Here is a 15,587-nt window from a genome sequence, read left to right on the forward strand (position 1 = left end):
AGACTCGTTCGGACTGGCGTCGGTGGTGGAGGGAAGGCATGATACTGACCCCATGGTGGGGTCCAGGGCGATGCCTTTGGGGTTGTAGAGCTCCTGGTCCAGGAGGGTGACACACGTCTGTCCATCCTTGTCACACACAAAGATCCTGTCGTCCACGTCATCCACAAAGTAGAAGTTTCCGGTAAGCCAGTCAATGGCCATCTGCTCCACATCTGCAGAGAGAGAGGGAGAGAGAGCAAAAGAGGCATTGGAGGGGGAAAAAGGAGGAGGTGCAACTTATTTTTAGTCCTTACATTCTTGCAGACTTGTAAAAGAAGGTGAACTTGTGATGTGTTGCTGTAAATAAGTTGAGCGAGACAAGAAGGGAAAAGGTTTGACGAAGTAACATTTAGTTGAACTAAAAATGAGACCGGGAGGACGTTTGTGTGACGAATACGTTGACAAGGTGAGTGCAAGTCATTGATGTGTCGTTTAAAGGCCAATGTGACATCACATGACAACTTAGGGAAAAAATAAAATGGCCCGACAAAGTTCAAGAGTGTCCAGTACAGAAAAGCAAAATAAATAGTCTTCACAAGACTGTGGGTGAGGTAAAGCAGTGAAAGGGGAAAAAAACGGTCTACAGTACATATAACCCCTTTTTTGATTACTTCCTCCTTCCTTCATTCTGACAGAAAAAGTGGCCAAATACCTCCCAGCATCTTCTAGGTTGTTTACTGAAATGCAAGACTGCCCAAACAAATTCAAAGCTGTGACAGGCCAGCTATATGATATTCTTCATCTTTCGTCACTCGTTATTTATATATTTATATAAATATGTGGCAGACAGGAAGTGATGTCAGGATTTCAGAGTTGGGTTTTAGCTTGGCGTGGGTTATGGCCGCAACAATAGCCCAAGTTATTATTATTCTTATGATGATTATAATAATGTTATCATTATTATTGTGCCTGTAGTGACATTTTCACTGAAAACTGAAACATAAAAATTCAAAAACAGTTCAAAAACTGGATGAATATACAGTAATCATTCCACACTTTTTGCAGTTTCACTTGAAAATATATCGATTAAATATATTAAATATATATTAAATATCTATTTTCATTTTTTGGCCTTTTGTATTGAGCTGTGAGTTAGTCGCTCCACACACCGCTCATCGTGTTTGGTCACACTCCCAAGTACTTCCGGGCTACTGCCGAAGCCTACATTCTAATTTTGTGGGTTGCAAAAATGAATAAATACAAAAATAAAAAAAGGCTGCACGATGGTCGAGTGGTTAGCGTGCAGACCTCACAGCTAGGAGACCAGGGTTCAATTCCACCCTCATTCATCTCTGTGTGGAGTTTGCATGTTCTCCCCGACTTGGCGACTCCAAATTGTCCATAGGTATGAATGTGAGTGTGAATGGTTGTTTGTCTATATGTGCCCTGTCATTGGCTGGCCACCAGTCCAGTCCAGTGTGCCCCGCCTCTCGCCCCAAGACAGCTGGGATAGGCTCCAACACCCCCTGCGACCCTCGGGAGGAAAAGTGGTAGAAAATAAATGAATGAATGAATGAAAAATAAAAAATATAATAATTTTGTGGGTTGATATTGAATGAGTAAAGCTTTGGTGAGCTAATTGAAAAGTGGTTAGGAGCTCCTGGTAGCTCATGAACTACTGGTTGGAGACCCCTGACTTACTGTGTATGAAATGGTAACGTAGGTCCACCTGTACTGAGTGCAGGCATCGTGTCTCCGACATTAATGCACCTTTCCTGGTGAGAGCGGGTGGCTTCTTCTTGCCAAAGCTGTGGGTCCGCCCCCTCCATGGACGCACAACATTTCATTTATAAATGAAATATTTAGCTAGGTAGAGCCTAGAAAATGCGAACCGCAAAGGGAGGGATGAGTGTACTGTGCTTTTTGAGTGGAACTGTCAAGCTAAATGCTATCAAAACAATCCCTTGCTCCTTGGCATGCAAATATAAAACAGCTCAAGTCTGCTCCAAAGAGTAGGGATCACCACCAGAGGGAGATATTAAGGTCCAAGCAGTTCACATGTCACCACATGCAAACTTCCATGTTACCAAAGTACAACATTTTCACTTCTTCGTATTCTTGCACATTGCAGCAAATGCGGCTGATGCAAGACGTAGTCTGAACAATGGATCCATGCACTTCCAGGGCCGGTCATGTGGTCCAGGGCCTACACTGTGTAACAATGCAAAGGCCAGGAGGACCACGATCTGCCTGCAAGCTGGTTCACATGGATGCAAGCTGCACAGGACACCAGCATACAAAAATAAATAAAATAAAAAAAGCTTTAGAAATGCATGCAACAGTATAACATCTCCACTTTAACAGGGGCCCCGTCCTGCTCGTTCACAGGATTTTCAAATAATACTGGGTCTCACTGGGAAAGTAAGTTTCTTTAAATAGAGTAAATCTGCATTAGTCTCCTGTTGGCCACATGCATGCTTCCCACTGGAAGGAATAACTCAATACTGGCTATTCATCGTTATTACTCTGTTCCAAACCAAACCAACCAAATCGTACGAAAACCTGGGAGTGTGGGATTCTATGTTTGGGCACTCCACTCGCGGACAAACGGCCTTGGTCATTGGAGATTGCCAAAAGAATATACCTTACAATACCATAGAATTGTGTTTATGCTATCAGTGTACCAAGGATTATACTGTAATACAGGGGTACAGTAACCCCTTTTCCCCTTCAGGTGTACCCACCTCTCCTTAAACTTTAAAAAATCTTGATTAACTTGAAATTAAGATAAGATATGCCTTTATTCGTCCCTCAGTGGGGAAATTTGTAAATTTGTAAATATTGAACATGATTACTTGGTCAATTAATTGTGACCAGTCCAGGGTGTACCCCACCTCTCGCCCGAAGACAGCTGGGATAGGCTCCAGCATGTCCGCGACCCCCGTGAGGATAAGTGGTAGAGAAAATGGATGTCTACTATATAAGGTAATAGGAGTGTAAAGATGACTATAGGGGTGTTATTGCATGTCTAAGGGGCTCTAATAATGGCTAAAACCATATACAGACGGTGGTAAACAGTTTTTTTATGCTCCAACTACCAAAATATTCAATTTAATAATAATTCATTATAGTAATGTCCACCTACTTGACAGAAATTCCCTTCCCACTTATTGGTTGGGTCTGGAACCGATTAACCATGGTAAACGGGGGATTACTATACTGGATAGGGCACTGTGCTTTGTTCAAATGTGAGCTCGGTCTTTGGCTCCCCAGAAAACACCAAATCTTCCGACTGCGGCCTTACTTTGGTTTAGATACCCAAATCTCACATCTGAAAAAAGGACTTTTTAAAGAAAAAGCCGTACTGATTACCGCTGGACGCTGGAAAGGTGTCATACATGCACTTCCAAAAGTTCCAAAAATCTCATAACGGTCTTGTATCCGATCAGGAATAAGTTAAAAAAAGACCCCAAACTCCTGATCTGACACATCATGTCGAAGAGAAACACAAGATCTGAAACGTCCATGTCAGACAAGTTGCCAATGTAGGCTCGGGCCCCTCTCAGTCAAAGATATGTGTGTTGTTTTACATCCGCCTGTCGACAGGAGATGAAAAAGAAGCGTGTGAGCGACACCGAGAAAGTGGAATGGGGAGGAGGGCTTGACAAACCACAAGACGTCTATTTTTACAGCTGCCTTGAGCTCTGCTCCTTCCACAAGTGCCCTCACACAAACACAAACAAGCCAGATATGGCGCTGCAGTGGTGCAGCAGGGGTCCCGGGTCATCAAGTCCTGCGGGTGAGCTGGGTCACTACGATGATTCAAGGACACCAAAGTCTCACTTTCTCCAACCAAGACAGAAAGGTTCTGGTGAGGAGGAAATGACAAAGCAGATTCCTTGGCAAAAAGATACTTTGAGCCATAAATCTCATCTCCACTTGCAAGTGTTGCAAGTGTTTTGGTTTGAGTTAAAGCTGGCAGAAAAAAACTAGGAGAGCAAATGGTGGAGGAATGGGTCAAAAAATAGAAGACAGAGGAAAAGCTGGGAGGGAAAGCGAGAGATCTGATTTCCACCAGGGAAACTTGGCCATTGTGCCGCATTGCTGAGGTTTATGGGAGTCGGCGGCCATATTCCCAGAGGTAGTCTTAATTTTGAACACACAGTTCTCTGTTTAAACACTTCCAGCTGCCCCGCGACACACTGATTCACTGATTAAGCCACGCGTAAACAAAGGTAAGGAGAGAAGGAGGTTGTGCAATCGTGTCAAAGTGAAAGAATGTCCACACGTCTGTGACACACGCTGCTTTTCTTTTTCCTTTACTCTCTTTACCCCACCTCCCTTGCTGATCTGGAGTCATTAAAAACCCTTCCGTCCACCTCTGTCTGTGAAGAGCAACTGAATTCAAAAAACAGACGGCTACACCTACTAGATGCTGGAGATTTAATACATCATTGCTTAAAGATCCAGACTTTCTAAAAGACTGTGAGAGAGAGTGGACAATGTTTTTAGATTTTAATCACCAACCGGAAACCTCGGCTTGTGTTCTCCGAGAGACAGCAAAAGTAGTAATGCGCAGAAAAAGTATCTCCTATTCATACATTCATATGAATTATGAATTGTTATTATATGAACATAAAATTCATATAAGAAAAAATATATATATAATATACATAAATAAATAAATAAAATGGGCGGCACGGCGGTCCAGTGGTTAGCGCGCAGACCTCACAGCAAGAAGACCAGGGTTCGATTCCACCCTCGGCCATCTCTGTGTGGAGTTTGCATGTTCTCCTCGTGCATGCGTGGGTTTTCTCCGAGTACTCCGGTTTCCTCCCACATTCCACGCTAGGTTAATTGGCCACTCACAAATTGTCCATAGGTATGAATGTGAGTGTGAATGGTTGTTTGTCTACAGTCCCTGACAAAAGTCTTGTCGCTTATCCAAGTTGTAGGAACAACAAATAATAACTTGACTTGTAGTTGCTCAATTGGAATCAGAAATGACTTATATGAAAGGCAAAGCCCTCTAGATTATGCTTTTTATATCAAAATAAAGTTTTGTACCATTCATTGAGTTTTATCATTTAATTAGGACATAAAGGTCAGATTTTGCTTGGACAAAAGTCTTGTCGCATACAAAAAAATGTAGAAATAATACATATACTTAATGTTGAATACACAAATATGCTACAATAACATCAGAACATAAAGTCATTGTACCTTGGAAAAAAGAATTAATATTGTGTATGGCTTCCATGAGCTTGGAGGACTGCATCCATACGTCTTGGCAATGACTCAAATAACTCATCTGGAATGGCCAAGAAAGCAGTCTTGCAGGACTCCCAGAGTTCATCAGGATTTTTCGGCTTCATCTTCCAAGCCTCCTCCTTCATCTTACCCCAGACATGCTCAATAATGTTCATGTCTGGCGACTGGGCTGGCCAATCCTGGAGCACCTTGACCTTCTTGGCTTTCAGGAACTTGGATGTGGAGGCTGAAGTATGAGAAGGAGCGCCATCCTACTGCAGAATTTGCCCTTTCTTATGGTTTGGAATGTAATGGGCAGCGAGAATTTCTTGATATTTCAGGCTGTCGATGTTGCCATCCACTCTGCAGATCTGTCGCACACCCCCATACTGGATGTATCCCCAAACCATGATTTTTCCTCCACCAAACTTGACTGTTTTCTGGGTGAATCTTGGGTCCATGCGGGTTCCAACAGGTCTTCTGCAGTATTTGCGGCGATTGGGATGCAGTTCAATGGATGATTCGTCAGAAAAATCAACCTTCTGCCACTTTTCCACTGTCCATCCTTTCTGCAAGCTGTGGGCCTTGGCAAATGCAACACGATTTTTTTGTTGGCTGTTGATGGCAACATCATGTCAAGAAATTCTCGCTGTCCATTACATTCCAAACCACAAGAAAGGGCAAATTCTGCAGTAGGATGGCGCTCCTTCTCATACTTCAGCCTCCACATCCAAGTTCCTGAAAGCCAAGAAGGTCAAGGTGCTCCAGGATTGGCCAGCCCAGTCGCCAGACATGAACATTATTGAGCATGTCTGGGGTAAGATGAAGGAGGAGGCTTGGAAGATGAAGCCGAAAAATCCTGATGAACTCTGGGAGTCCTGCAAGACTGCTTTCTTGGCCATTCCAGATGAGTTATTTGAGTCATTGCCAAGACGTATGGATGCAGTCCTCCAAGCTCATGGAAGCCATACACAATATTAATTCTTTTTTCCAAGGTACAATGACTTTATGTTCTGATGTTATTGTAGCATATTTGTGTATTCAACATTAAGTATATGTATTATTTCTACATTTTTTTGTATGCGACAAGACTTTTGTCCAAGCAAAATCTGACCTTTATGTCCTAATTAAATGATAAAACTCAATGAATGGTACAAAACTTTATTTTGATATAAAAAGCATAATCTAGAGGGCTTTGCCTTTCATATAAGTCATTTCTGATTCCAATTGAGCAACTACAAGTCAAGTTATTATTTGTTGTTCCTACAACTTGGATAAGCGACAAGACTTTTGTCAGGGATTGTATATGTCCCCTGTGATTGGCTGGCGACCAGTCCAGGGTGTACCCCGCCTCTCACCCAAAGACAGCTGGGATAGGCTACAGCACCCCCGCGACCCTCGTGAGGAAAAAGCGGTAGAAAATGAATGAATGAATGAATGAAATAAATAAAATATACAAAAATATACATTCATATAAGAAAAAAAAAAGATTATTGGAATTGGAATTGGAGAAAAAAATCAAAATCGCTTATGCAGATTCACAAGATGAGAATACTCTGAATAACCTTGGAAAATTGAAATTAGATTTAAAAGAAATTACTGATAAGAAAATTCAGTTCCAATTGCAAAGACTACGTTTGGAGAAGTTCAAACATGCCAATAAATCTGGAAAATACTTAGCTAACCAACTAAAACTTAACTTAAATCTCCTCCATTAGAAACTCAGAAGGTAACATCACTCACCTTCCGGAGGAAATTAATTCAGTTTTTAGGGACTTTTGTAAAATACTATACACACCTCAGATTAACCCTTCTGTTCCAGACATTGAAACATTTCTTAGTGCCACAGAATTACCAAAATTAGAAGAAGATCAGGTGACAACCCTGGACTTACCCATTTCACTAACAGATCTTTATGAGGCTCAACAGCAAATGCCAATTAACAAAGCACCAGGACCGGACGGGTTCCCTGCCCAATTTTATAAAACATTCTGGTCATTGCTAGCCCCAGTATTTTTTTTAATGGTTCAGGAAATAAAAGAAAATGCACGCCTACCCCCAAATATGAGCTCTGCTACAATCAGTCTCTTGCTAAAACCAGAAAAGGACCCAACATTACCTTCCAGTTATCGTCCAATTTCACTTAACGCGGATCTTAAAATAATATGCAAAGTATTAGCTAGAAGACTGGAAAAAGTTACCCCTCATATAATACATCCCAATCAATCAGGATTTATCAAGGGGAGACACTCAGTTAGCAATGTACGCCGCTTAACCAATCTGATTGATCACTCTATCATCCATAATTTGGAAACCACAATCGTCTCATTAGACGCTGAAAAGGCATTCGACAAAGTTAACTGGAAATTTCTCTTTACAACCCTACAGAAATTTGGCTTTGGAGAGTCATTTAGAACGTGGATCCAAATATTATATAGTACCCCAAAGGCCTCTGCTCGGACCAATAATCTGATCTCTCCAGAATTCACTTTACAAAGAGGTGCTAGGCAAGGTTGTCCACTCTCCCCCTCATTGTTTGCTATCTTCATTGAACCTCTTGCAACTGCAATTCGACAACATATAAATATTAAAGGGATCCACATAAGATCATTCATCATAAGATAAGCCTTTATGCTGATGATGTGTTACTTTTCCTAAAAAACTCACACTCCTCACTTCACCAAGCTATCACACTCATCAACAACGTTAGCACCTTTTCGGACTAACTGGTCTAAATCCATAGTATTGCCCATTAATTTTGTTTTCCAGAGCACCTCCTCAAATCCACTGCACTTGGGTAATATCAGGTATTTGGGTATCAACATTTCCTCCAATCTGTCAGACATGATCAGCTTGAATTATACCCCACTGTTGAAATCGATTGAGGATGATCTTGAACGTTGGAGAACTTTGCTGATCTCTCTAATGGGCATTCAATGAGTATCCACTGTGAAAATGATGATATTACCAATGATTAATTATCTGTTCTCTATGATCCCAACTAAGCCATCTATAATGGCTCCCGTGCCAAGTAGCGAGGCACCCCTCACCCCTCGCGAGGCACCCCGGTTTCCTCCAGTTCCCAAGCCACGCAGCCCCAGGGGTTTCCAAGACCCGGCTCCCGTGCCAAGCTGCGTGGCGTCACAGATTCCTCCAGTTCCCAAGCCACGCAGCCCCAAGGGTTTCCAAGACCCGGCTCCCGTGCCAAGCTGCGTGGCGTCACAGTTTCCTCCAGTTCCCAAGCCACACAGCCCCAAGGGTTTCCAAGACCCGGCTCCCGTGCCAAGCTGCGTGGCATCTCAGTTTCCTCCAGTTCCCAAGCCACGCAGCCCCAGGGGTTTCCAAGACCCGGCTCCCGTGCCAAGCTGCGTGGCATCACAGTTTCCTCCAGTTCCCAAGCCACGCAGCCCCAGGGGTTTCCAAGACCCGGCTTCCGTGCCAAGCTGCGTGGCGTCTCAGATTCCTCCAGTGCCCAAGCTGCGCAGCCCCTGGGGTTCCCAAGACCCGGCTCCCGTGCCAAGCTGCGTGGCATCCCGGATTCCGCCTGTGCCCAAGCCGCGCAGTCCCAGGGGTTCTCAAGACCTGGCTCCCATGCCAAGCTGCGCGGCGTCCCTGATCCCTTCAAGCCCAAACAAGTGGCTGCGGCCGGGACTGCTGACCTGGAGGACCCAGGGACCCTCCTCCAAGCCTCCCTCCTCCCTTCCCTGGTTTCGGCTCCCTCTGATGACGGCGTCTGGGATCCGCCTTCGAGAGGGGGAGCTAGTACCACCTGCTGGGCTATGCTGGAAGCACAGCCCAGCCCGCCAATGGAGAGGGAGGATGGCGCCACCTGCTGGGGGAGTGAGGAGGCACAGCCCACTCCACCTGCAAGACGAGGAGCAGGGCTTGCTGGAGCAGATGGAGAGGCTCTGGCATGGACGACGCCTGCTTCTTCGCCGTCTCCGCGTCAGGGCCGGACGCCTGCTTCTTCGCCGTCTCCGCGTCAGGGCCGGACGCCTGCTTCTTCGCCGTCTCAGCGTCAGGGCCGGACGCCTGCTTCTTCGCCGTCTCAGCGTCAGGGCCGGACGCCTGCTTCTTCGCCGTCTCCGCGTCAGGGCCGGACGCCTGCTTCTTCGCCGTCTCCGCGTCAGGGCCGGACGCCTGCTTCTTCACCGTCTCCGCGTCAGGGCCGGACGCCTGCTTCTTCGCCGTCTCCGCGTCAGGGCCGGACGCCTGCTTCTTCGCCGTCTCCGCGTCAGGGCCGGACGCCTGCTGCTTCGCCGTCTCCGCGTCAGGGCCGGACGCCTGCTGCTTCGCCATCGCACCCAGGACGCCTACCTCGCGCTTGGTCGAGGGCGCCCCCCGGAGGGTGTTTACCGACCCAACCATTCCCTCCATCACGTGGAGGGGTCTTGCTGGCTCCGCCGGGCCGGCCCCCAGAAGGGTTCCGTCGGCGACCCACCTCCGGTCCCCCCACCACCCATCCCTCTTTGACTGAGAATTGTTTTGGACGTCTAGGATCCGTCCTTGAGGGGGGTGTACTGTCACGCCCTGTGTGGGTTCCCTTGTGACAGTTTGTTTGGTTTCCTTTCTGGACTCTTATTTTGTATTTCACTTCCTGTTTTGCCCTGTCTTCCTTGGTTGCCTCACTCATCCACACCTGTCCCAAATTTGTATTTGTCTATTTAGTTCAGGTGTGTGCTTCTCCTTGTGTGGGATTATTATCGTTTGTCCGTCAGCTACCTGAGTTGCTTTTTCCTGCTGCTGCAATTTCTGCAACAAATAAATATAATTTACCTGCCATTGGTCCTGCTCTCTGCATCCTGGGGTTGAACTTTAAAGCGATGAAGCCGAACCGTGACATACATATAACTTGGTTTAAGTCATTAGATTCATATATAAATACATTTTTTTGGAAAAATAAGCCAGCACGAATAAGCCTAAAAACATTACAAAGATCTAAAGAATGTGGGGGCTTAGAACTGCCAAATTTCTCAGGTTACAGTAGATCTAAAAATGGCTGAAAAAAATGGCTCCCTTGGATCAGTTATGGCTCGATATTGATATCATTTAGCCAAGAAATCCCCATCTTTAACTTACCTTTTATAAGTCAAATCCGTCGGAAAAACGATTGTTTTAAAAGTATAAATAGAAACACCACTCTGACAGCTTGGTGGGAATTTTTAAAAATAGTTAGGTTCTCGCTCACTCCTTGCCAGTACACTCTGGAATCTGGAATAACCCTGATATATTGCTTAAAAAAAAACAACTTGGATTTTACAACATGGCATGAAAAAAGAATAAGTTGCATGGAAAATATCACAAAAAGGAAAAAATTGTGTCATTCAATAACCTTGTTACACAGTATGAATTAAGCCAGAATAAATTTCTTGAATACTTACAAATTAAATCTATAATTAGAGCTAGTTTCCGTAACATATCTTGGGAACGCAATCCCCACCATTGATCAATTCTTAAATGTATCCGCTCCCCAAACATTATCCAAGCTGTATATTCCTTTGTCAAAGTGTGACAACACCGTTGGGGTTCCAGTCTCCAAATGGAACCTAGATTTATCTACAAGTTGTGACCCTGAGTTCTGGAAGCAAATATGTAATTAATATGTATTAATCCTTCCTGTCTAATAAACCAGGAATAATAACCTAATAAAAACTCCCAACCTACAGTTGGTTCAGTTTCAAAACCCTTCATAGAGTACACTACACAGGACAGAGAATGTTTAAATGGGTCTAACCGACTCTAACATCTGTGTACACTGCCCAGATCATATAGTAGATGATTATTTACACTCCATGTGGGCTTGTGCCCCCATTAATAGTTTCTGGCAAACAGTGTGTGAAGACCTATCTTTGGCACTTGGGACCTCTATTCCTTCCTCACCTGTATTATGCTTCTTGGGCGATCTTTTTACAATCAACATAGAAACAAATCACACACAACTCCTCATCACAGCGTTAAGCATCGCCAAGAAAACCATTCTCATCAATTGGAAATCCCAAAAAAAACTGAACATAGCCTTTTACAAGAATCTTCTGTTAGATCATATAGCAATTGAGAGAATGTCTGCTGAATCCAAAGAACTGTCAGAATTTCAATCTATATGGGCTCCAATAATTAATCTCTTAATCTAATTCTTGAAGGGCTGAGTGTGTCTGTCTCTGCCCCTGGCGGTCTCGTTCCTCTGGCTTGGGGCATGGTCTTGGTCGCCGGGTTGCCCTGGCGTCTGGGGGTGGGCGGGTGGCCGCCGGGTATCTCTGTCCCTTCTTGCTGGGCTGACCCCCTGGAGGCCCTCGGGGTGGTGGGTAGACGGGGTGCCGCATCCGGCGAGTGGTGGGCGCCTGCTGCTGCCAGGGGGGCCAGTGGCACTGGTTCCTCCGTGGCCTCCCTCGCCTCTGGGGGTGGGCCGGGGTTTGCCCTTGGTGCTCTGGCTTGGCTACTGTGTAGGACTGTGGGGTGTGGGCATGGGGGGCTTTGGCCCTGCCCTTGGTGGGGGCACGGGTGGTTGTACCCCGCTGCCCTTGCAGAGCCTTCTCCCTTAGGTATGTATATATGTATATTTGTATATATATGTGTGTGTGTGTATGTATGTATATATTTATATTATCATATCTAAAATATCCAAGTTATTAAAAATTATTATTGAATAGAAATTATTATTATATATTAAGGATTAATAGTAGTAGTATTATTATACATACATAACTACTATTATCATTATTATTATTATTATCAATGACTTTATTTAAATTATTTTATTCTTTATTTTTATTTTTGTGTATGGAAGGTATGTGTGATATATGGGGATATATGGTGTGCTATCGTCCCACTCTTTTTCCCCGGGTGGGGCGCCTGGGAGGTGGGGTCTCGATTGTGCAGCTTGGGCTCTGGATGGGGGAGGTGCAGTGCTGAGGTGGGGGGTTCCCTGCTTCTCTCTCTTCGGTCGGGGGGCGGCTGTGTTGTGGTGGATGTGGGGCGGGCGGTTGGGGGGGCTGGCTGTGGGTGCGCGGGTGCCGGGGCGGGTGCCGTGTGGTGTGTGTGTCCATGTCCCTCCCTGGCACCTTTGGCTCACGTGCCTTGGGGGCGTGGTTGTGCTCTGCCCCATGCAGGTCCTGGTTCTCCTGCGGTCTCTGTGGTGTCGCTCCCCGGGCTGCCATGGTGATGGATGTGTCACCGGGGTGCGGCCCCTGCTGTTCTGGCGGTTGTGGGAGCTGTCTCGGGGCGTGTGGTTTGTCCGCGGCTCTTGGTGGTCTGGGGGTGCCGTAGCTGGCGCAATCTCTGGTGCGGCCCCCTGTGTGGGGTGGCCAGAAGCCATCGCTGGGGGGGTTGGGGCCGGACTTGTTGCCATGGTTGGGGCCTGTAGCCGGTCCTGCAGCACACGGCTTGCTCGGTTGGTCGGTAGTGCGGGGTGGGCGTGTGTGGGCCCCAGTCCTCCCTGCTGCATTGCACCACCTCACATACATGTAGGCGGGTGATCTGCAATTGGTTGTGCCGGGGGTGAGGGGTTTCCTTGCGGATGCCCCTTTGTCCTCGGCATTCCTCTGGCTTGGACACCCTTCAATTTTAAAAGCACTTTTGACACTCAGTTCTGGGGGGGATCTGGGCAGGCATGGGACCCACCATTGCTCAGCTTCCCTCCATTTTTAATTACTCCATATGATACATACACCACACATAGGCCAGCCCTTTGGTGCAGGCCTATTTTTAATTGCACAATCTACACAATACCATCTTATTACACACACAGGCGTGGCGGGCTGGACTGGAGAGCCTTCTGCCTATCCCCGCGATTGGCCCGCTGGCTGCTGGGGCATGGTGGCTCGCTCGGGGTGCCCTGGGCTGGTCTGCCTAGCCTTCCTGGGGGTCCTGCTGGAATCAGTTGACGCTGGGGCTTGCCCTAGGGGCGCGGTTGGCGGTACCTCCCTTGGTCTGTCCTGGGTCGCGGGCACTTCCGTGCCCTTGGGGGAGCGTTCAGCGGTCTCCGGGCAGTCCATGCTGCTGGTGGCCTGAAGTCTGCGGTGGTGGCTTGGGGTTGCTGCGCTGTGGTGGCTGCTGCGGGGACCGGGCTTTGTGTTGAGATGGGGCCTGATCTTGCTTGTGGGGACGGGGGCCTGGTTGGCGTGTGGAGGATGGGGGGCATGCGCCTCGAGGTCGGGCCTGCTGGAGGGGCGATGCTCTCCCAGGCATTTGGGTGTCTGCTACCACTGGTCTCTATACTCTGCTACAGTATACAGTATACTCTGCTACTTGTTTGTCTTTTCCCGTCCCCGGTCTGTCCCAGGGCTAGTTGAGGATGGTTCTCTTGGGTGGTGCGCTGCTGGTTCTAGGGGCGAGGGGGAGGTCGGGCCTCCTGGTGGATGGTTAGCTACACCTCTCCGGGGGTGAGCTGCCCGGCGGGTGTCAGCCGCCGCGGTGGGGTGCCTATATATGTGTGTGTGTGTGTGTGTGTGTGTGTATATATATATATGTATAGATATATCGATATACGGGGGGTGGGCTCTGCGGGGGTCTGGCGCTGGGTGTCCCATCTCTGCCGCCTGGTCCTCCATGGGGTAGTGGGTCCGGGCCTCTTCTGTCCCAGCCGGGGCGGTCCTGTGTCGGTGGTCGGGCCTGGGGTTACCTGGGGTGGGCTGGGTTCTGCTTTCTTGGGGGGGGCGCCTCCGGCCCGTGGGCGGGCGCCTCCGGCCCGTGGGCGGGCTCCCTTCCGGGTAGTGGGGTATGGTCTCCCGGCGGTCTCGGGGGTGTGGCTCTGTGATTTCTCCTCCATGGTCCCTTGCTGGTCTCTTCAGGGGGATGCTTCGGGGGCGGGTCTTGGGGAGTCGGCCCTGGTTTTGCCCGCACCCACCAGGCCAATCTCTGGCGGTGAGAGCTTGACCTGGCTGCACGGGGCGGGGTTTACTGGGTGGTAGGAGGCAGTCCCTCTCCTTTTGTCATTCTCAGTGACAATTAGACACACACACATTCATACATATGAGCACACAAATACTGTAAGGGAGGATGTCACAGGCATCCTCTGTTTAGTAGTAAGTGGTGTATTGACTCATGTACTAGTATATGATTTTCCATAGGTCTGAAGACATAGCAGTTTATATTTGGGGTCGCCAAACGACTTCTTTCCAAGTGAGTCAGAGCTTTTCTACCTGCCACTCACACTCCCACAGATACTGTATCTATCACTAACCACACAGTAAAAAATGGGTTTTATTCTACTCAACGGATGTTAATTATTACTATTTATATGATTTTCTGCAAAGATTAACCACGAGTGAAGAGTATAATTCAGATTTTTTCAAATATGACCCAGGCCTCCTTTATATGGCGATTCAAATCCCATATGTAGCCAATCTGAACAGCCAGATTGCATATATCCGAGCAATACGTCATCAAAAGGTGTGGTTTACTATGCAAGAATTGTATCAAAGTACTCACCAAAAAAGTTATTCTAATCAGTCTAAAATTATTTTAAAAAGTGTCAGTGAAGATGTCGCAACAAATTCTACACAAAGTGCCATAGCCAAAATTCTTGCCTTCATTCTTCTTAATCTCCCACATGGAATCATTTGGTTAAGAAAATATCGACTCTGCTTGCTTTCACTTTAAAAAGTCACATTTCTTTGGTAATGTTAATGACCACATAAAAAATCTGATTTGAACAAAAAATCCAAATTGGGCCTCGTACCCTGTAGTGTGAACATAGTCAATCCACCCAATAATCTTATCATGATAATCTTATTTCACACTTGGCACCACATAATGTGATTTGTGTGACTGTTTTGTGTTTGTTTTTATATGACAAAGTATTATCTTGTTAGAATTTACTGCCTCATTCGAGTCTGAGCCCAAGCTGATGATTGCAAAAACTGACGCCAACCACAATGATGATCATAAATAAGTTTGGTGCGCCATGATTTTTATTTAACGATCGACTCTGCTGAGTGCCACCCATCACTGCTGCAACCCAACCCCCACTCTCCTTTGCCAGGCTCCTGCATATGACACTCCCTCCCAAGCATCTGGCCAATGCGTCACAAACAGAAACATACTGGCGTGAGTGTGAAAAAAGGTGGTCGCCTCTAAATGCCACGGCTTGCAGACAGGAGAGGGAAGAAGAGGATTTGAGGCAGTAAAGTGGAGACAAGCCAATGAAGTGTACAATGCTTCATTGTCAATGGAGGTTAGGGTGGATGTGAATGGGCAGGAGATTGTGAAAAATGTGCTGGCTGGCTTGACTTTTAGCAGCACATGACCCTGTAAGAAGATTTCAAGCTGGCGTGTGTGCTGAGCAGAACACGGTGCGGGCTGTGCAGGGGGGGGGATTGGGCAGGTCTCTCCTGGAGGCTTAGCGACACCTCTGGGATCAG

At 46.8% G+C, this 15,587-nt stretch overlaps 1 protein-coding gene across 2 annotated transcripts in view; it reads right to left on the reverse strand.

The window, feature by feature from the left end:
- LOC131106550 (low-density lipoprotein receptor-related protein 1-like) overlaps positions 1 to 15,587 on the reverse strand; it is a 111,773-nt gene that overhangs the window by 52,473 nt on the left and 43,713 nt on the right. For both annotated transcript variants that reach the window (XM_058055731.1, XM_058055730.1), the window contains exon 7: positions 50 to 212. In XM_058055731.1, the coding sequence (XP_057911714.1) occupies positions 50 to 212 (163 nt within the window). The remainder of the gene's footprint in view (positions 1 to 49; positions 213 to 15,587) is intronic.

Source organism: Doryrhamphus excisus, chromosome 18 (assembly GCF_030265055.1).
Source record: "Doryrhamphus excisus isolate RoL2022-K1 chromosome 18, RoL_Dexc_1.0, whole genome shotgun sequence".
Lineage (NCBI taxonomy): Eukaryota > Metazoa > Chordata > Actinopteri > Syngnathiformes > Syngnathidae > Doryrhamphus > Doryrhamphus excisus.